Below are 22039 nucleotides of genomic sequence, written 5' to 3'. Positions count from 1 at the left end.
TTTTTTAAAGTGCGTAAAATAAAAAGCAGACTCTGAGGAAATATGAAAACACATTGAGACTCCATAAGGCAGCCATATAATTCACTAATTATTCATTCTGATATAATTTAAACATACCTCAATATTATGTTTATTGAGCAACACCTCTTTTTTATTTTTAAATCTTAATGCTCCCTGATCATCTCACGGACTCTGAACTTACATACAGTTAAGGCAAGGAAAAATAAGGCCAAGTGAGGACACGATTAAATTAAACCTGTGAAGTGACAGCACCATTTGACAGTGTCTGTAAATACTTGGTACATACAGAACAGACCCTGTATAATATTGCAAGAATAAAATATGCATAATTTCTTCTTAAATTAAAAAAAAAACTTACCCAAAAGCAAAATATCTTTATACATCATGGATCTCTTTGTAGCTCCAAGCAGTAAGTGCTCCCCTGCGTGAGCTCTCAACAGTGCCACCTTAATGAAAAATTCTAAGTTTAACAATTAATTATAATATATAATGATTAAAAGATGACATGAGTCTTGTTAACTTACAGTGTTCTTTAAGCCTGGGACTTTTTGTTTGTTTAACAAACTATGGTATTCACAGATACATGCCATCATTAAGCCTTCCAGTTTTCTATCATAGCATGTCAATAGAATTTACTTTTCAAAAACTTTAAAACTATCTAGCAAGTCAATACAATGGCAGCAGAAAAAAAAAAGCAGACAAGTTAACTGTTTGCAAGGGAAACAGAATCAGACCAGAGTTCAAATCCCAGCATGGCCACTTACTACCTGTTTAACCTTGTGTAAGTTAACCAGTATGTTTGAACTTACTCATTTGTTTTCATCTATAAAATGGGAGTAGAGATAAAAAAACTCATCATGTGGTCATGAGTACTAAATGATAAAACATATATAAAACATAATCTCCTGCATGTCATAAAGTAAATAAACAAAAGCAAAGCAAAGACTTCTTGTAAAGAAAAGATGGGAGGTCTGGGTTCTGCCACTTTCTAGATTACTCTTCTCAGTAAGCTCTCAACTGAGCTTCATTCATATACTCAATTACCTGCTGGGCATCACCACTAGGAAGTATAGGAAGCATTACAAATTTAACACCCACCAATGTAACGCTTCTCCATTATCTTCATCTAGTAAATGACACCGTAATCCAAAGTGCTTGTCCACATCAAGACAAGAGACTATTTTGAGTCCTCTCTAACTCAGCAGTAAATTCTAGTGCTGCTTCTCAAAATACAAGCCAAAGTGATCCACTTCTTTTCATCTCCATTGCTACCACCCCAGTCCAGGCTGAAAACTCTTTTAATGGTTTCTTATTGTCCCTAGACTAAAATCCAAACTCGTCAAACATGGCCTCACAGGTGATGGGAGGCGTGAGAGGGGTCAGTGCTTTGCCTCCCAGCCCTCATGTCTCTGACTTCATCTTGCAACACCCCTTGTTCACATTGTTCCTGCCTGACTCAGAACCTTGGACATGCTGTTCCTGTATCTGGAGTGCTTTCTTCTCAGATTCTCCTGCACTTGGCCCCTTGTCTTTCAGGGTCTCAGGCAATAACTTCTCTGGTCCTCAGTTTAAAGTATCTCTTCTCATTTTATCCCCATTCTCTGACAACTCATCCTATTCCATTTTATAGCATTTTATAGAGCTTATCTCCACTTGGAATGAACTTTCTCATAATTTTTGCATTCTTTAAGTTATCCACCTCTCTCAAATAGAGTGTACATTTATGAAAATAGTGAAGAAATCTGTATTTTTACTGCTAAATACCCACAATTCCTAAAACTGAACAGTAATCTCTTAATAAATATTCATTTGATGAATTTATTGAATGTATTTTACTGATCTAGGGTTCAGTTTTAGAAACTGTAAAATGGAGATAATAACACCTGTCACCGAGCTCCTGAGAGAATTAAATGAAACGATGTAATTTATAGTGCAACTGAAAGCTGCCTTATTCATAACAGACATTTACTAATTTGTGGCTAATTAATAAATGTTATACTGTTAATATTAAAGAATCAGTTGGCAAATTAAAACTGTTTTTCACTGGTTACTGGATTTTAATTTCTCAATTTTTAAATCACTGAATATATAAGTCAGCAACTTCTAAAGAAGAATGATAATAAAAATATAAAACTGATAAATAACATAACCCTACTTATATTGCTTGGGGTGAGACTGGTAGGTTTTAGCAATTTAGCATTATTCACTGGCATAACCTTCTGAGCCATGCTATCTTTATGATATGTCAATATTCATGACTCATACCAGGAAGGCAGTTACAGAGCATTTTAAGAATTATTTCAGATCTCACTGTATTTTTTTTTCCTGTCACCAGGTGAAATGCTCTCTTAAAAATAAATATACACTGGTTATAACACTTACCATGGTTAAATTAAAGTGAGAGGAATTTTTCAAATTATTTTCATCTACAAAAAATTGTACCCTACTTAGTAAGAATGGTTCAAAATGAATCTGAAACCAAAATACTTATCTTTATAATACAATTAGGAAATTCACGTTCCTAAGTATTTATTAAAATATCCTAATGGACATATGACAAAATATGAAAATATAAGTATTAGTAAAAGATCACTCTATCTTTTGTTCTGTAAATTTTATTTCTCTATAAATTTCTGATCATGCTTCTACAGACTCTTTTTTCTTTTTGCCAGACATGTTACTTTTATACAATAAATTCTAGAATAAAATGGACAGCATGAAAGGTAAAACTTTATGTTAATTGCATGAACTACCCACCAAGTTTCTGGTTTCTGTCTAGGAGTGACCTGGTATTTCTGAGGAGTTTTATATAGCAGCTTCAGTAAACGCCAATACACAACATCCACCATTTGCTTCACAGACATTCACTCTTCTAATACTTTGTCTCACAATGATAGTTACATGCTATCTGCCTTTCTACCTCACATGACCCTTTTAAAATTCCAAAAGGGCAGAGGAGTGTTTTGTTCAGTTCTTGTCCAATCCATAAATTTGCTACACCCCTGAAATAGAAGTCAAACAGTTGTGCCTCTTGATAGAACAAGGTGAATGGGTAAGAAAACCCAATCCTTTCTCATAATTTATCTTTTGTCAAATACAGTAATATAGCATATGCATTACAAATAAAATGGAAAGAACATAAACTTAGCAAAGTTCAAGAAGCATTTTTAAAGCATTTATAAAGTTTTAAATGTATACCTGATCATCCAATGGTAATTCACAGAAGGCAGGAATATATTTAGCCCATTCCACCAAGACTAAGAGCTGCTGTTTCATAGATTCACAGACATCACCAATACTTGCAATTTTCTTAATGTTTATGTCAGTGCTTGACCCAGGGCTTGAGACTGAGATCTAGTATTAAGAAAAACATTACATTATCATTTAAGATAATAGATGGCCAACATTCCCCTTTTTTCTTTTGACTATGATAAGTAAAGGCCATAGAAGTAGGCAATATTGTTGTTACAGTATCTTGGCAAATACTAAACATTTTAAATTGAAAAATAAAATACTGATTTAAATTGAAAAATAAAATACCTACCAGTTTACAAGTTAATTTAGAAACATTTCATGTATGTAGCACCATCCTCTGGGAGCAGTATCTTATGTTAGTGGTCAGATCTGTACACTAAGTTTTACCCCAACTTTTGAGGAATTTCACAATTCAAAATGGCTATATAGATAGCATCCATATGTAATATGCTCTTTGATTTTATTTTTAATTAAAGGTGATATTTTCTTTAATTTGTGGAAGTTTATGAAGAAAATGTTTTCATAAAGTTTACCCAGTTGGGGAGACAAAAAGCAAGAACTATTTGTCTTGCTGCATTAAAAGGAAGCCCATCAAAATTAAATTAAGAAACCAATGTGTGACTCAGCAATGTTGAAGAGCTTAACATATAATAAATTTGTAAGATTTGTAAATTTGTAATTTTAGACTATATAAAAATATAAGTAATAAAGCTTTTCTGCTGAAAGAAAACACAGTCTAAAAGTTTTTATAAACTTATTTTTGAACATGCGTGTGAGTGTATCTTTATCTGTATTTGAGTATTTTCTCATAGCTCCCCTTTAGGTCATTCTCTAAAAGCTTTATTGCCCATCAAGCAATCTTCAAGTAATAATGATAACGGTGATGTTAACCTCATCATATTACCCTTGTGTTATCAGAAATGAAAGTAGTTGCACTGACTCATTATAGGACCTGATTAACTACTTGGCAATTTTATAATCTGCTTTATAATAGAAAAATAATATTAACATTTCTAATAAGGGCAATGCTAAAATAAGTTTGATTTAAGGATTTCTTTATATGACACTAAATAATTTATTTTTATGTATATAACTAATGACTTATTTTTTTAACTGTAGAACTGTTATTTGAGAAATTTAAAATAATAAAGTTTTCTTTCTTCTGTGTTTTCTGAATTCTGACTCTTCATTTAAATGTCTGTTTCCAAAGCAGGTCCCAATAATCCAGAAGTCATTTTCAAGGAAAGAAGCTCTGATAACAAATCTCAACCAAACTCCCCAAAAGTTGTGGTAGCTGGTTGTACAGATTCAATCAATAAAGTAAAATACTGCCTACAGAGCTTTGTGCTATTCATTATTTTTAAGCAAACTTATAAGCAAACTTTTTCTAAAAAAATCTTAGACTGAAATTCATTTTATTTTTCCATTTAAAACTAGTCTTGTTCAAGAATAGTCAAAATTAAGTCAGCAGTCCCACTCAAACTTTCAAAGTAAAACTCTTAAATGTGTGTAGATGTAACTTATTTTAGTAATGAGCACCTTTGAAAAAACTTAGATTATTTTAGCATGATGCCTAAATGGACATTTGATTTTATTAAATAAGGTTTGATGCTGCCGTGCCACAGGTACCTGGCGAGACCGAACTTCAGCTTGTGCCAGTGTGTTAATGGAGGGGATGTTGCTGCCATCAAATGTGCTTCTTCTGGTGCTTATTCTATCGCGTTCATTTTGTACAGCTAGGGGGGAAAAACACAGTATTTATTGAGCACTTCTCTTTAGTGTATGTTAGAATATAGATTTTGAGGAGTTCTTTTTAAGTAAAAAAAGTGAGAAAAGGTCTTTCTAAAAGACCTTGGAAGAAAGATATTTTCATTCTCCACTACTTTCAAAAATAGCAATAGACAGGCTTGTCACTAGAGCTCATAAAACATTGCTGTTTGAGACTTCATGACAGCATGCGTGTTAGAAAGTGTTGGGTCAGCCAGTTCCGCCACGCTGTATTTTTAATAGGGTGGTTTTCTATTCTCTCAAAGTTAATAAAACTATAAGATAACTAGAGGAAGAGCATTGCCTATAAGATTGACCAGGTCAAAGATAAGAGTGTATTCACTATCAGAAAATATGAGTCACAGATTTTGAAACTTCCATTTTCTTTTCTCTATAAAACACTAGCAAAAATGGAAAGTAAACTTAGTTACGATGATTTTAGGATTACAATATTATGATCTCTTATAAAACACTGTCCATGAGACAGTTTACCAACATTAATAAAGCAAAAGTTGTACCATGGAGCAGTCTCTCCTGAGAAAATTGAGGTTTGAATATCAGCATTTTGGAAAGATGAAGAAATCCTATATATTATACAGGTTTCTAAGAGAAAGCTAGATCTGCGTCTTTACTTCAGGATTAAAAAAAAAAAAAAAAAAAAAAAAGAGTAATGTAATTCCCCAAATCCCTTACTGAAAACTGCATTTTTAAATATAAGGAAGAGTGACAGGGAAAATATTAACTCACATTTTTACCATAGAGAGAATAAAATCAGGCCAAGTGTGGTTCAAGTCTGTAATCCCAGCACTTTGCGAGGCCGAGGTCAAAAGTTCGAGACCAACCTGGCCAACATGGTGAAACCTCATCTCTACTAAAAATACAAAAATTAGCCAGGCGTGGTGGCACACGCTTGTAGTCCCAGCTACTTGGGAGGCTGAGGCAGGAGAATCGCCTGAACCCAAGAGGCGGAGGTCGCAGTGAGATGAGATCGCACCACTGCATACCAGCCTGAGTGACAGAGTGAGACTCCATCTCAAAATAAAATTAAAAAAAAAAAGAGAGAGAGAGAGAGAGAATAAAATCAGTCAGATATCAAAGTTGAATTTCAAAAATTTGGAGATAAAATTATCTTTCATTAACCAAAGAGAAGGGAAACAAGGAATGTAGCCCCTAAATTATTTTGGTTAAGGCTGTAATTTGTTCTGCTGGAACAATAAGGCATTAAAATATCATTTTTTTTCTGCAAGTATGCTTTTGTTAAAGAAATCCACCAATTTCTAGAGACCTAAAACTTACTATTAAATATCCACTTCATTAAGTTGAAGGAGGAATTACAGGACTTTTTGCCTTTAAGAAAGAGTGAGTTGTCTGTAAGTTGGAGTGAATCAGTAATATTTTATTTTAAAATCATACTTACTGGTAGCTTGCTCTTTTTGTTTTACAGAAATTGTTATTGATTTTTAACCTAAACTGACTCATTTGGAAATGCATATGCAGAGATAAAAAATTAAGATGTTAGCTATGCTTTTATGAATTTCACTTACATGATTATTCTTAGAAAAATGCTAAAAGATATTGTAAACATTTATAATCTCAGTGTTATCATTTTTGACATAAAACTATGTTTCTATTTGTTTCCATCTAATTAATCTTGCTACTATGCTGTTAGTGTAAAAAAGAGAAATATATCAACTTTAAAACTCAAAATTACTTTCCAATCTATTTAAGAAAATAACACATTCTTTTATGAACAAAAGGTAAAATTTACCTACTTTAAAATATAATTGTATTTCACAAATTGTAAAACTCATAAAGGAAACGTAGGATTGTTATTTGTTTACACTTTTGTGGGGATAAACATGGAGCTCAAGTAAAAATGGAGGAAGGCAATTGACCAAGTATGTAGTTAATCTCGTAAACTGCCAAATAGAGCTTCCTATGAAATTAGAAATAAATCACTTTTTAAATGAGAAAGTGCTTCTCCTTTAATTTTGTGAACTTTATTTTTTGTTGTCTTCAACACTACCAACCTGAGTAAAACTAATGGTATTTCTGTATCCTTAAAATATTGAATGGCAAAGAAAAATCTAACTATGTTAAAGATGGGCTTGATATATTTTACACTTCTTTAGTATAGTGATTTCATCTGTGAAATAGTTGTGAAATAGTTGTGAAAAACATCTCTTCGTATATGATAGGCATGACCAAACAGCAAAACTGACAAGTAGAAAATTTTGTAGCTGTTACACACTGTCAAATGTTTACAATGTGTTTAATACATTTGTTTCTAAATTAACCGTATTTAAAGTGTAGGAGAATATAATCAAATTACTTAATATATTCAAGATGAAATTAGTACACACTAAAATAGCACATCTAGTCTCTTGTCTCGGTCCCTCGATATAATACAAGCTTCCTGAAAAGGAAGATTATTTTGTCTGCTATGTTCACTATTGAAGCTTCAGCACCTAAAACAGTGTTTGGAAAATTGCAGTGTTCAATAAGTATTTAGTAAATAAATGAATGCATGAAAAGTAGATGTTCAGTTAATGTTCATCAAAAGAAAAAAGATATTCACTTGTTATTGAGAACAACAACAAAAAATACATTTGTGTCAGGCGTGGTGGTTCAAGCCTGTAATCCCAGCACTTTGGGAGGCTGAGGGGGGTGGAACACTTGAGGTCAGGAGTTCAAGACCAGCCTGGCTAACATGGTGAAACTCTGGTTCTACTAAAAATACAAAAATTAGCCAGGCGTGGTGACGCACACCTGTAGTCCCAGCTACTGGGGAGGCTGAGGCAGGAGAATCACTTGAACCTGGTAGGTTGCAGTGAGCCAGGATCATGACACTCTGCACTCCAGCCTGGTTGACAGAGCGAGACTCCATCTCGAAAAAAAAAAAAAAAAGAAATCTGTAATTTCAACCCACTAACAGAGTATTGGTATACTATTTAGTCAATAATTTTGTTGCCTTGGACAATGTAGTGGTGGAGAGAATGATATCCATAATCAGATAGTCACCAGATAAATACTGGCTATACCACTTAATAACTGGATGTCCTTGGGCTAAAGTTTTTAACTTGAGGAATCATAGATTCCTCCTTATTATATTGAGGAAAATTAGAACTCATGTAAAAAGGTTATACTGATCAATGAGAATGTGTGTGTATGTTTATCACGTTTCATCAATAATGTTAATTATCATCATCATTATTATTACCTTCTTTTTTCATTCCCGCTCTAAAACACTTTCTTAATCGACAATATCTACATTGATTCCTTTTGTCCTTGTCAACAACACATTGCCGACTGAACCTATAACGTCAAAGATATATTAGTTTGCAGAAAACTACAATTTACAAAAAAAGCAAATAAACAGACAAATGGATTTTAAATATGTATTGTCACATTTGGTTCGATAAAAAGAAGGTATAGGAACAATCAGCTATGACCTTTCCAGTCTCACAATCAGCATGTGCATGGAAACATGAGCCTCACCTCTCACTTAGTCTTTATAGTAAAATAAAACTGAATGACTATCTTCATTTTGGCTGCTGTGCATAACCACTTCTTTCATGAGTCATGAAAGCCAAACCTAGTTTTGAATATCTTTGGCATTCAAGTTTTTGTTGCTTATTGCTAAATGATTTCAGTATGAAGGAGGCTATTATCAGAACTTCATGGCCCTGTATTTTCATGCTTTTCTCTTTTCAAATATTCTTCTATTAATTTTAAGTGTACCCCACAACCCACTGAAGTTTACCCTAAATGGCAAATTATCTATTAAGAGGTCATTGAGGACAACATTGAGAGTACAGTTGGCATCATGGGGTAAGACTTCACACACATGTAAATGAAATAAAGAAAAAACAAGTGTTGGTGAGGATGTGGAAAAATTGGAGACCTCATACACTGCTGGTTAAAATGTTAAATGATGCAGCTGCTTTGGAAGGAAGTTTGGCACTGTCTTAAAAGCTAAACATAAAGTTATAGTATAACCCAGCAATGCCATGCTAGGTCTGTATGCAGAGAAATGAAACAGATGTACACATAAAAACTTCTTCATAAATGTACACAGCAGCATTATTCATCATAGCCCAAAAGTGGAGAATATCCAAATGCCTATCAACTGATAATAGAAAAACAAAATGAGTCATGACTGCACAGTGGAATATTATTATTTGTCAGTAAATAGGAATGAAGTACTGATAAACGCTACAACATGGATAAACCTTGGCAGCCTATTCTATTCTAAACAAAAGAAGTAAGTCACAAGAGATCACATATCGTATGATTTTGTTTATACAAAATGTCCTGAAAAGGCAAATCTGTAGAAACAGAAAATAGATTCATAGTTGCCTCATATTGTTGGGGAGGGAGTTGGGAGGAAATGGGGGAGTAACTACTAAAGATTTCTTTATAAGGTGATGAAAATGGTCAAATTTGACTGTAGTGATCGTTGCACCACTCTGTGGATACACTAAAAAACGGACTTGTATGCTTAACCAAACAAACAAACAAACAAATAAAAAAGAGTACAGTCTCTGAAATTAAATCTAAGCTTGATTCCACCATTGACTCTCAGCAGAACTTGGGGATGTTAAGTAACATTAATTTACAATTTTAAAATAAAGAGAAGGACTTGCCCAAAAGGTTGTTGTGTGAATGCACTTCAAATAGTTGGGGGCAAATATTAAGCATACAGTAAACACTAACATTTCTTCCAAATTCTGGCACAAAATTTTCCATACATATTGATATGTACCTGTTTATTTGTAGTCGATGATTAATGATAAGAATAAAGGTATATATTTTGTGACCTATAAAATGTATTTCTTCTAAAAACTATCGGTGTCCACTTAAAATTGAATGAGAAGCAAAGCCTATCATCAACAAATTGAGCTAGAAGAGAAATGTGCTTTCAGAGTGAGGAACAAGGCATTGCCCATTTGGGAACAAATGGCTGATGAGACTCAGGAGAGAGGACCAGATTGACAAAAAACACAAGGCGAATGTATTCAATTAACATTAAATTAATAACGAAAATTGAATAAACATATTATTAAGCACCTACAACATACAAGATCCTGGTGTAGGGATTAAACAGACTAATGCTACTTGTTTCCTCCACTCAAGGAAATTATAATCTAGTAGAGTATGCATACAAATTGTACGTAATGTGAAAAACATAACATGAAAAGTATTGAAACAGCAATTAAAAGTGCTTTTGAAGGAAATCCCAACCTCAGTTTGATGGAGCAGTTACAGTAGAAATGGAACTTTGTAATCTAAGGAAATAGATACATTTCAGACCTACACAACTTGAGCTTCAAAAAGTCTCCATGCCCTTAAACTTGCATCAATATACTAACCATTTTCCAAATGAAAAAATCATAACATTTGCTGAATACTAAAATATGTAAAGAAAGCTAGGTTGGCAGTAGCATTCTTAATAGGAAGGTGCAGGAGTTAAACTGTATCTGTTGTTAGAATATTTTTTAAACCTCTAAAACCTGCTCTGAGAGCATCCATTTTCCACTCTTCCCATACAGAAAGGACAGAAGTCCTGATAGCCTTTGTGATTCTCTGATTCTCACAAGTTGTAGGATTTAGTTGTTTGGATCATCATTTTACACACACACACACACACACACACACACACACACACACACACATGTATTTCAATTATAACAGAGCACCTGACTCCAGAAGGTATGGTTTACAGGTTATTCTGTATTTGTTTTAGTTTAGAAGCATTCATACAAAACTACTTTTGATGAAGGAATGAAGGACATTGATCTACCTTTTACCTTTAGAGTTTTAATGTAAATAAAAGCAAAACTCATCTAAATACACTTTTTTTTGTTTACCCAGAAAGTTTTTAAAGTGTGAAATTTATATTTCTCTTAACCTGCTTCAAACCATCTTGGAAAAATTACTAAATAATTACCAGAGAACTAGATAGATATTTGAGGAGTTATATATTAACTTGTATTGCACCCTAGGAAATCACGTGGCAAGACTTTGAGAAAGTTAACCTCTTCCCAAATGTCCAATCTGTTCTTAAAAGAACATAATTCTACACGTGCCTTTTATTGACAGAACCAACATAGTTATTTTTCTGTTAAATTTAACCATTTTTGTTAATAGCCTATATTCAATCTAAATGTAATATGCATTCAAGGACAGTCATACAGATGAATCAAGATGCAATATGTATACTTAAATCATGTTATGATGTTAACTAGGTATTAACCTAAAAATAAACCCAAAAAACAGCCTACTGGAAATGCGTGACAAGTATAATATAGCTAAATAAGCTTCTGACAAAATATTTAAATTTAATGACAAAAAATATGGCATGAGAAATACATTCTAAATTTTAGGACTGAAAATTAAATTTCACTCATTGATATCAACAAACTACCAAAATCATCTGCACTTTCATAATTTTGTTTTTAGACCTAGGATGTAATGGCACTTAAAAAATAAACATGAAGAAAAATACTCATATTGAAAAAGCTTTTAAATGCAGATTTTAAAATGTTTAGAGGTATATGAACACGTGGTAAAACAATAAAGAAACACAAGGAAAAGATAACATGAAATGGCAATGGTAGTTACCTCTAGGAGACGAGGGAGAAAAAGTGACAGAGGAGGTGTCCATTAAAGGCTTCCACTATATTGGTCTAAGCTGGGTGGTAGGTAGGTGGATTTTTTATATACCTTCTATAAGTCTAAAATGTTTCATAAAAAAGAACCACCTATGTGACTATATCCTGTGTACATACCCACACGTTCTTACTTGTACCTCAGTTTAGAGATTGTATTTATAGACTTACAGATATACAAAAACTGAATTTTCTTCTCTTACTTTTTGCGTGCCAAACTGAAACATCTGTAAAGATAACTTGCCTAAAAGGGTATTTCAAATACCTGCAGGAATAAACGTGACTCTTACGAATGCTGCGTCTGAAGAAACCCTTGCACCCATCACAGCTCGATGCCCCATAGTGTTTTCCTGTTGCTCTGTCCCCACAGATAGCACACAGACAGTTGACACCGTTGTCTGTGGTATTCATACTTGTCTCTGGGGCAGAACTATCTGTCAATAAAAAAGGAAGATTACAGTTAGAGTTAGTACTATTTCCTGACTAAATTGTCCTACTAATTATTTATAGGCTCATAACACTCCATTCTTTGACTTCTTGGAGACCCCACACTGGTGCTTTCCTTTTAACCCCTGGCTGGCTGCTTCCGTTTATTTCTGAAAATTTAACTTTGGGACACCATAGGGCTTAGTTCTCCAACTGTGCTCTTTCCCAAGGGAAGTTTATCAGTTCCATGACAATAAATATTAGCTGTTGGATGAATAATTCCAATATTTTATCTCTAGCCCCGATGTCTCCCATGGGCATCAGCCTGAAATGCCCAAGCACCTATTGAGGAACTTCATTGTGAAATCTAATCAGAATTGTAAATTAACATATCAAAAACAAAAGTCTTTCATTTTTCCCCTAGAACTTGTTCTTCCTTCCTTCATTCTCCCCTATATCAGTCAATGGCTCCATCCAGTTTCCCAGGGCCAATAATCTGTGAGTCTTTATTGTATTCTCTCCTTTATCTTTTATAACCAATCCCTTGGTAAGTCCATGTTTACAAGACTTTTTATTTATTTATTTATTTAATTTTTTGAGACTGAGTTCCCCCTTTTGCTCAGGCTGGAGTGTAGTGGTGCGATCTCGGCTCACTGCAACCTCTGCCTCCCAGGTTCAAGTGATTCCCACACCTCAGCCTCCCGAGTAGCTGAGATTACAGGCGTGTGCCACCATGCCAGGCTTATTTTTGTATTTTTAGTAGAGACAGGGTTTCACCATGTTGGCCAGGCTGTTCTTGAACCCCTGACCTCAGGCGGTCTGCCCACCTCAGCCTCCCAAAGTGCTGGGATTATAGGCGTGAGCCACTGTGCCTGGCCTGAAATACATATTTAATCTACAACTGTTCACCACGGACATCCTTATTCAATCAACCATCATCTTTCCTCTAGATTATGGCAACAGCCTGCTATCTAAATTCTTTCCTTCCATTCTTGCTGCCCTACTGTTTGTTACCCCAAAGCCACCTAAGTGATATTGCTGTAAGTAATTCATATCATGTCACCCTCTGCATCCAACCCTGTCATAACTAGATACAGAATAATGTCTAGGCATCTTCCCACAGCCTGTAAACCTGCATGTCAAACCCCCCTAAAACTCCCCCAAATTTCTGATCCCAGTATCTGGTACCACTTTTCATTCAGTTCACTATTCTCCAGCAACACCGTCTTTTTTTTTTTTTTTTTTTGTCTTCATTGAAGGCTACTCTCATCTCAGAACTTGTTCACCTGCTGTTCCTTCTGTCTGGAAGGAAAGTTCTTCCCTAAACCTTTCTTTGAGCTAGCTACCAGGTTTCTGTTAAAGTCTCACATTTTGTGTGAAACCTTCTCTGAACACACATTTAAAAATGTCACCTCCCATCTGTCCTTCAAGTAGAACCTAAACCTCTGCTTATTTTAAGTATTATTATTATTTTTTGAGTCAGGGACTTGCTTTGTCACCCAGGCTGGAGTGCAGTGGTGCAATCCTAGCTGACTGCAGCCTGGACCTCCTGAGCTCAAGCAATCCTCCCACCTCAGCCTCCCGAGTAGTTGGGGCTACAGGAGTATATCACCACATCCAGCTAGTTTTTAATTTTTTTTATTGTAGAGACAAGGTCTCACTATGTTGCCCAGGTTGGTCTTAAACTTTTGGGCTCAAGTGATCCTCCTGCCTCAGCCTCCCAAAGTGCTGGGACTACAGGTATGAGCCACCACACCTGGCCTTAGTTTTTTAAATGGCCTTAGTTTTTTATATAACTTTATTAGTGAAAAGTATATTCTGCATTGGTCTGCTCATTTATTACCCATCTTTACACACAGAATATAAGCTCCATGTTGGTAGAGAATTTATCTGTCTTATTTAGTCCTCTGTTTTCCAGCTTTTAGGATTATGCCCAGTATATTGTGGGCCATCTAATACACAATTCTGAAGGAATAATTATTTTTAAAATGTAGATATTTATAATAAAAAGAATATTTCTTAAATGAGTTAATATTGTGGATTACATCTTTAAAAATCTATATGCATTCAAAAGATATTAAATATATGTAGTAAAACTGTATTATAAAATTATATATTAACAACTGATTATTGTATAACTAACAAAAGGATAATACTAAAGGTTGTCATGTCCTGATTACATTTTGTAACTTACATATATTCTACTTACTAATATTTCTGAGTAGACAAATATTGTCATATATAATTTCATGAAGTAGAAAAAAATTTTAATGAGAATATGCTTAGGGTTAGTCATGTGACATAGGATTAAAATGCTAAACATTTTTCTTTTAGTAACATTAACAAAACAGATATTAACAATATGAAAGTTAGAACTGTTTGGAATTGATTGTATTCTGAGAGACTACATAGAAATATGAAAAATTCAACTCTTGCTTCAAGTTTAGTGCCATACTTACACGTTGCTGACAACATTATTACAAACAAACAAGTTACACCACACTTTGGATATAGCCATACAAATTCGTTATTTCAGTATATTTGTTAAACACTTATAGTAAATAAGTGTTATGATTGTGGCAAATATGTCCCTACCATTTCTTAATCATGAGTGTTTTTTTAAATTCAGGATTCTGATGAAATACTCTATTAAATATCTCTAGTCAAGTCTAAACATAAGGACACAACACAGTGACTTCCTGAAAGTTGCACTACAGGTTTATTTTAACTATAGTTGTGCTAAATTTTCAGAATTCACCTTTTGACTATTTTTTAAAATCCCCACTAATAAGGAACTGCTTATTAAAAACAGAACCAGAACACCAGTCATACAAATTATACAATACAGTATAATAGTAAGATATCCTCAGTACAAGATATATTCTCAATCTTGCATTAAACACACACACATACACATACACACACATTTTCCAAAGTATACATAATTACTCGATCATAGGAGTTCTAACAGTTATAACATATTTTAAACAAGATTTTTTTACTGGGTATTAAGTCTAAATTCAAAGTCAATAGTAAGCTGTATTACATAAAGACACAACCCCTAAACAACTCATGTCTTATTTAAAGTTAAAATGTTACAGTAATTAAATACCAACAGCTTTGTGCGGCTAAACATTAGCCTGTCAAGTGAGGTTATAATACAAGCCTTATTGCCTTTCATATTTGCGTTCAATGCAAAAACCTGATAGTAATTTTAAATGCGGTTTCTCATCACCAGCAATTGAGAACTGGAATTATAATGAAAAGGGTAGACAATCAGTGAAACTCCCTAATGTTCTGTGGAAACTTTGTTCCATAAGTCATTTTAAATATTACATAGAAAATATTCTTTCACAGCCAATCTGCCAATATTACGTATTACTATGATTTACAGCACATAAAATAACAACTGAAACTTACTCTTTTTACCTGTCTAACTGGCCCATGACAGAATTCTGACATTATTACACAAAACCAGGCTTTTTCTACCTCTAACACAAAATAGCCACAGCATTATTAACTTAAATTTTGTAATGAAGTGCAAAAGCTCAGATTTGTGGCCTTAAAAGCAAGCCCTAAATTCTCCAGCAAAAAAACATTGAGCCACCACCTTTGGAAGCTCAGTCTTCTACCTTCTCCAATTATACTTACTTTTCTTTACATCTATAAACAGACAATAACTCACCATTTGAATTATATAGAATCTGCATAGTTTCAAACTCCAAAGTTGTGTAAGTTGGATCCAAAACTTCACTGTAATTTGCCATGTCCATGTCCAGTATTGGTTCTGATACCCTCATCATTGATTTAGAAACACACATACAACTGGCACCACAAGCCCAGAGTGTGTGATGAGTGTTTTGATGTGTTTTGCTTTCAATCTGTGAGTGCTAATCCAAAGTTAACTGTAACTGAGTGACTTAAGAGCTGCAGTGGGAGGGGCTGTAAAACTGTAACCTTCTTCGGCAGGCCATATTCTGCTTATTTCTTCTTTTATGGCATATGAAAGCAATTCCTTGTGATAATCTTGGAATGCTTCGTGGAATAGCCTTATCTGAAGTGCTTAGTGAACTAACGTGATTTCCTAAATTGATTTCCAGTAGACAATAAATGAGATCATTAAGAGAAGTATTAAAAATAGAAAAGAAAATCTCATAGGTTTTAAACTGTAATAATAATGTAAGGTATCCCATTTAAGGAGCTGAAATCACATACCTCATATTCTGAAAAACGGGACTTACTTTAGTGTTATAAATTTGATAAATCAAGTCTGTAAGTTAACATTTCACATAAACACTTTACAATTTCAAGTTTTCTTAAATGTACAATAAAACTACCTTTATTTTGGAGTAAAGCAAATTTTGTAATTTGAAATGTGGGGAGTTATGACATACCCTGATAGCCCCCTAGGCGTAACCCTAATATGGCCTTTAACAATATTCTCTTTAATTATGTATTTATGGGCTTGTGTCCCAACTATGTTAATAAACTTCCTAAGGGCAGAACCAGTACAGCTGCTAGTACATGGGAGGCATTTAAATAATTGTTACATGTATAATGTTTCATTTCTTTTGAATTCTGATGTCATTAAACTGAAATAAAATTATCCCTAACATGTGTAGATCTACATATTCCTATCATCAACTCTCATCTATATAGCACAGTACATCTTCTGTGTGTATATTTGACAAGGAACATCTAGGGTTTGGGGAATATTTAGACAATAGTACTCAATCAATATATTTTACTTCTGAAAATATGTTTATTGATTCTATTTTCCAAGAAAGAATTCCAGCCTTATTTACATTATAAATTCAGAACGTCCTTTTCCACATTTGTTAAAGATTGTAGAAAAGTAATATTTCTTAACCAATTTCTTAACACCACAAACCTTATGAATACTCTGTCTTAGAAACTATTGTACTTTTCACCTGGGAAGGCTGGCCTCTTAAAGTACTCTAAACCATGTGACAAACTGTAAAGAAAATAGCTTAGAGTCAATTTAGCAGCCAGATTCAGTAAATCAAACAGTGATCGTTGGAATAGTCCTCTTGCCCTCATGTTCTGTATACTCTTAATTGTGAGGATAATATGTTGGAATAAACTTTCTTTTTTGACTTTCTTTAATGAAGACTAGACATAGGTTAGTCAGTTTTTAGAGAAGTAGACAGAAGTGGTTTTTATTCTGTGGTTTTTATTTGCGTGAAGTAGTCCTTATTTTAAATGAGTTAACAAACATTTGTTTTCTATAGGAACCAAAGGGATGAATTATGCAGAGCCCACAAACTTTCTAATCTGTGAAATAATTCACCAATACAGAGGAATGTCACTGATGGGAGTGTCCCAACAGAAGAAAAAGTAAAAAAGAAAAAGATAGGAAAAGCTCATTTATACATCTGGAAAACACTAAAAGAAATGTGGCTGTAGCTCAGGAGAACAATGCTGTCATAGTTTTATCCTTCTACCCTAGTCTGTTCCCGCCGGTGACAGTACCGGATCCAGGCATCTGACTCTACGGTGAAAGGGGCTACAGATGGATCTAAGCACAGATCTTCAAGTAGCAATTAGCAACTAATCAGAGCTGGCATTCAAGAAGAAACCTGTGCCCCATTCATGTTAGTTTACGTTATTTTCTTCATTTCATAGAGTAATAACTCAAGAATTTCCAGAAGATATGGTAGATTTGAATAGCAAGCATATCTCCTCAAGTGGGTAGTCTTTGTAATGATATTCAGATGTAGAAACACCCATGGAATTCAGTCAGCCTCAGCTTAGCAAAAGAAGGGGTTTCTTTAGCTTTTCTCTGAAGGAGAGTACGAAGTACAGTGGAAGCCCTCTTTTCTTAAATTCTAGGACTCATAATTTACCCAACTGATTAAGCAAATGAAATAATTGAAACAGAAAGTCATAAAAAGATATATCTTTACTTCATCTTACTTTACATAGGGGGATATGGATGCTACTGTTTGTAAAACCAAGACCTTTTCATTGAGTAAGAATGCACGGATTGGGGTTCTTTACTAAATGTTTTTTTCATAAGTCTCATACATTGCCTTTGATTTCTAGTTTTTTATTTTTTAATGGAGAAAAAAGTTAAAGCCACCCATAAGGCAATCCAAAGCAAAAATTCTAGAACCCTTCTAGAATTTTAGTTTTTCAAAATATTGTCTAAACTTTAGTCAATTTGCTTTTATCTGCTTCCACAGTATTTCCCTTGGTTTTTATAGTAGAGGAAAAAAAAAAGTCTTTTGGCCAGGCACGGTGGCTCACGCCTGTAATCCCAGCACTTTGGGAGGCCAAGGCAGTTAAATTGCTTGAGCCCAGGAGTTTGAGACCAGCCTCCACGACATGGCAAAATGCTATCTCTACTAAAAATACAAAAAAACTAGACGGGCGTGGTGGCGTGCGCTTATAATTCCAACTACTCAGGAGGCTGAGGCAGGAGAATCGTTTGAACCTGGAAGGTGGAGGTTGCAGTGAGCCAAGATCATGCCACTGCACTCCAGCCAGGGTGACAGAGTGAGATTTTGTTTCAAAAAAATAAAATAAAATAAAAGCTTTTAATGTTCATGTTGCATTAGATTGCACAATTTTTAACGAAATTGTGAAATGAAATAACAAGAACAAATGGCAATCATACACTAGGTAACAAATCCAAATGACTCTTGATAAGTGTATAAAGTTGGTAAGATGTGCCTACCCTGAAAACTAATTAGTATGATCTACAAAGGAAATTGAGAACTTGAGTTAATCCCAGGTTTTGGCTACATGGAGATTAGAGGCTCTCTTATATTGATTTTAACTTGAGATAACTTGTGTTTATAAATTAACTTATATTCCTCTTTATAACCAATCTTCCTCTCTACTTCTAAAACTAAGCTACATTCAGAATATTTTTATTTATTTGAAGAGGAGAAGGGGAGAATGAAGAGGGAGGATGAGAAAGAAAAAAAGTCACAAAGAAACAATTTAAGTTACAGTTAATTTTAGGTTTTTAGTTATGCATCATAATCAAAACAAACAGCATACTCTTAATACTAATTCTTTGTGTTTCCCATTCATTCGTGATTGTGGTGTTTTTATAACTCAATAAACATGTCTATGGCACAATTAAAAAATGAAATTATTAAATTAAGTGGCATAAACCTTAGATACATGAAACAGTTATGGTGTTTTTTTATATATATTCACATTAAAATTCAGTTCTTTTCAGCAAGGGGACTGATGGATATTAGCCAAGCAGCCTTTCATGATGGCTTCATCAAGTACTTCACATGGGTAAATTCATTAAGGCTACATTAGATTAAGAGCTTAAGTAGTTAAAAATAAAACTGTATTAATTTTATGCCTAAGTGATAGTAGAAAAAAATTATCCTTAAATAAATAAGACCTATGTTATTAAACCCTACATTCAACAGAAATTTATGAGTGCTTTTAAGTTTACTTCTAAAGGTTAAATTGGGAAGCACATCATTTATACATAGTAATACATAAAACAGTAATTTATAATAAGTAGTACACATTTTCTAAAGATATATAAATTTAATCCGTATCAAAAAATATAAATATATGATAAACTATGAACTACTGAAAATCTCTCTTAACATTGCTTTCCAGTATCTATTCTCTAAACTGAGCAAAACATTACTTTTACTTAGTGAAATCTCATGTTTTGTAGGCTAAGATGTGCCGTCTTAGCTCTAGTTAGGTCAAACACTCCAGAGAGAATGACAACATTATTTGTAGATAAAAGGTTAATTTTAAATAGCACAACTAATTATCTTGAAAAATGTTTCTCCCAAGCAACTGGCATGTGAAATATTTAAATTTCTTTAGAGCAACATAACAAGCAGTGAAAACAGCATGGTGTTTAAAGAAGACAACCCAATTCATTATTGATTCTTCAAGATAATAGCAGAAACATTTCTATCTTATCTGGAAGACCATTAAGCCATTTAAATTGTTCCATACTTTATATTTGATTTAATCATTCTTACACAGCGTGATTTAAAACCGAAAGCAGGCTAATAAAATGAGTTATTTCCATAAAATAATTTTCATGAAAATAATTTTGAATGCTAATAACAATATAAAAACATTTTATTGTAAAATAGAGTTAACAAAATTTGTTTTTTAAACTTATTTCTTTGAGATTATTTTTCACTAGCAAAAGCACTACATATCAATCTCCAAAGCACATCTATAGTTCTTGTTGTTTTCATATTCTACTTTTCCAGTACGAAGATTACACAAATGAGATCACTAAAAGCTAAATGAAGAAGAATAACAATCTAAATCAACCCAGTGTATTTTTCAGTGTAAGCAGGAAACCATTAAGTGAAGAACACTACCCAACATAAATGACTTTTTAATTCAAAGCAAAGCCACCTTTTGTTTCTCAAAAAGGATCTCAATTAAAAAAAAATCATCATATTTCCTTGCTGCCACTGTCCTAATCTAACCATTCTTCCTCTTTTGAAATAGAAATCTTGTATTTTCTTCTTCGTAATTTTGCTGGGGGAAAACAAGTAAATTCACAAATTACAACAAACAAAGATGGGTATTTTAATATTTAAGGCAAGTCACTACTATTTACATACAAAGAAGTTTGAAATTGCCTCTTATGATGGGATTCTATTTCCAAAGAGCTTTATACATTTTTTTCCTAAAGCCCAGATTATGTGTAATTTTTAGATAAACAAAAATTATTTTTTCTTATATTTTTCCTTTGTTGTTCAGTTTAGATCTACGCAATCGCATTAACTCGTTAACACATTTAAACCAAAGTTATTATAACATGTAAAAATTATAATTTTGATATTATTTTTGAAACGTGTTCCTGTCCTCGATTTGTTGAAAATTTTTAAAATTTAAACTGAACTTCTATAGCTTTGCTTACATAGTTTTATAATAATAATATAGCTTTGCTTACAGTTTTATATATAATAAAATTCTATAGCTTATTTCTCAATTCATATTGATTTTCAATTCACAAAATGTAGTCCAAGGAACCAATTTTAAATCTTTATCATATCACTACTAAAAAATGCCATTTGACAGTAAAATCTAAAGACAGTTGACAGAGATACATAAGCACCTTGTGAAATAGCTGAATTTGTTTAGAAAGATGCTACTATATTCTTTCTAGTATTTATGGTTTACCTGAACTATTTATATTTATTTTACTTGCACATTAAAACACAACCTTATTTAAAACTAGTTATACAAATAAATGTAAAGTTCAAAACTAAGGAAGAGTAAAAACTACTGTTATTAAATCAGTTACTGTTAGGATAGACAAAATGATGATTGCACAGCTCAGAGCTAAGTGTAACCAAGAAAATGCTCTGAGTGAAAAAAGCTTAGAGGTGATATAAGAAATCTGCATACATTAAACCTACCTTCAAGGTCAGCTGCCTTATGATTCAAAGCAGACTCTCCTTTTCAGAAGATAAGGAGCTGATTAGCACTAAATTATTAACTGGAATATAGATTATACTGGTAAGGAAACTGAAGTGTGGATATAAGGAACATGTTAGGATTTGACAGTCACTATCTCTGCATTTCCTTTTTACAATGGGTATTATCATTGTTGCTACTGCAAACTCAGCAAAGTTAGTCAGAATATTTAAGATTGTGTTGGCATTTTGAAACCAAAATTGCTGTATTATGCAAAATGAAGGGAAGGAAGTTATCAGTTTGGGCCCGTACCTATTGCAAATATGTTCTGAAGAGGTATAATGTTTAAGAAAAATAGCAACAGTTTCACTATGCTGAGTGCAATTTAGACTTGAACATTTTAATGAACTATAACGTACTATAATGAACATACACTTTAGCATCTGGAAACCAGATGAATAAATAAATATATAAATATGAGTTACAGTTTCTCCATATAA

The 22039-nt window shown here is 33.3% G+C and overlaps 1 protein-coding gene across 4 annotated transcripts in view; it reads right to left on the bottom strand.

Moving 5' to 3' along the window:
* The window catches only part of HNF4G (hepatocyte nuclear factor 4 gamma), a 155480-nt gene that overhangs the window by 10379 nt on the left and 123062 nt on the right, over window positions 1–22039 (bottom strand). For all 4 annotated transcript variants that reach the window (XM_054561784.2, XM_054561782.2, XM_054561781.1 and 1 more), the window contains 5 exons: window positions 11980–12148; window positions 8264–8358; window positions 4906–5012; window positions 3220–3375; window positions 380–467 (listed from right to left, as the gene is read on the bottom strand). In XM_054561784.2, coding sequence (XP_054417759.1) covers window positions 380–467; window positions 3220–3375; window positions 4906–5012; window positions 8264–8358; window positions 11980–12125 — 592 coding nt within the window. In that variant the 5' untranslated portion in view covers window positions 12126–12148. The remainder of the gene's footprint in view (window positions 1–379; window positions 468–3219; window positions 3376–4905; window positions 5013–8263; window positions 8359–11979; window positions 12149–22039) is intronic.

The sequence above is a fragment of the Pongo abelii genome, chromosome 7 (assembly GCF_028885655.2).
Source record: "Pongo abelii isolate AG06213 chromosome 7, NHGRI_mPonAbe1-v2.0_pri, whole genome shotgun sequence".
NCBI classification, from domain to species: domain Eukaryota; kingdom Metazoa; phylum Chordata; class Mammalia; order Primates; family Hominidae; genus Pongo; species Pongo abelii.
This window is presented reverse-complemented; position numbering and strand designations above follow the sequence as displayed.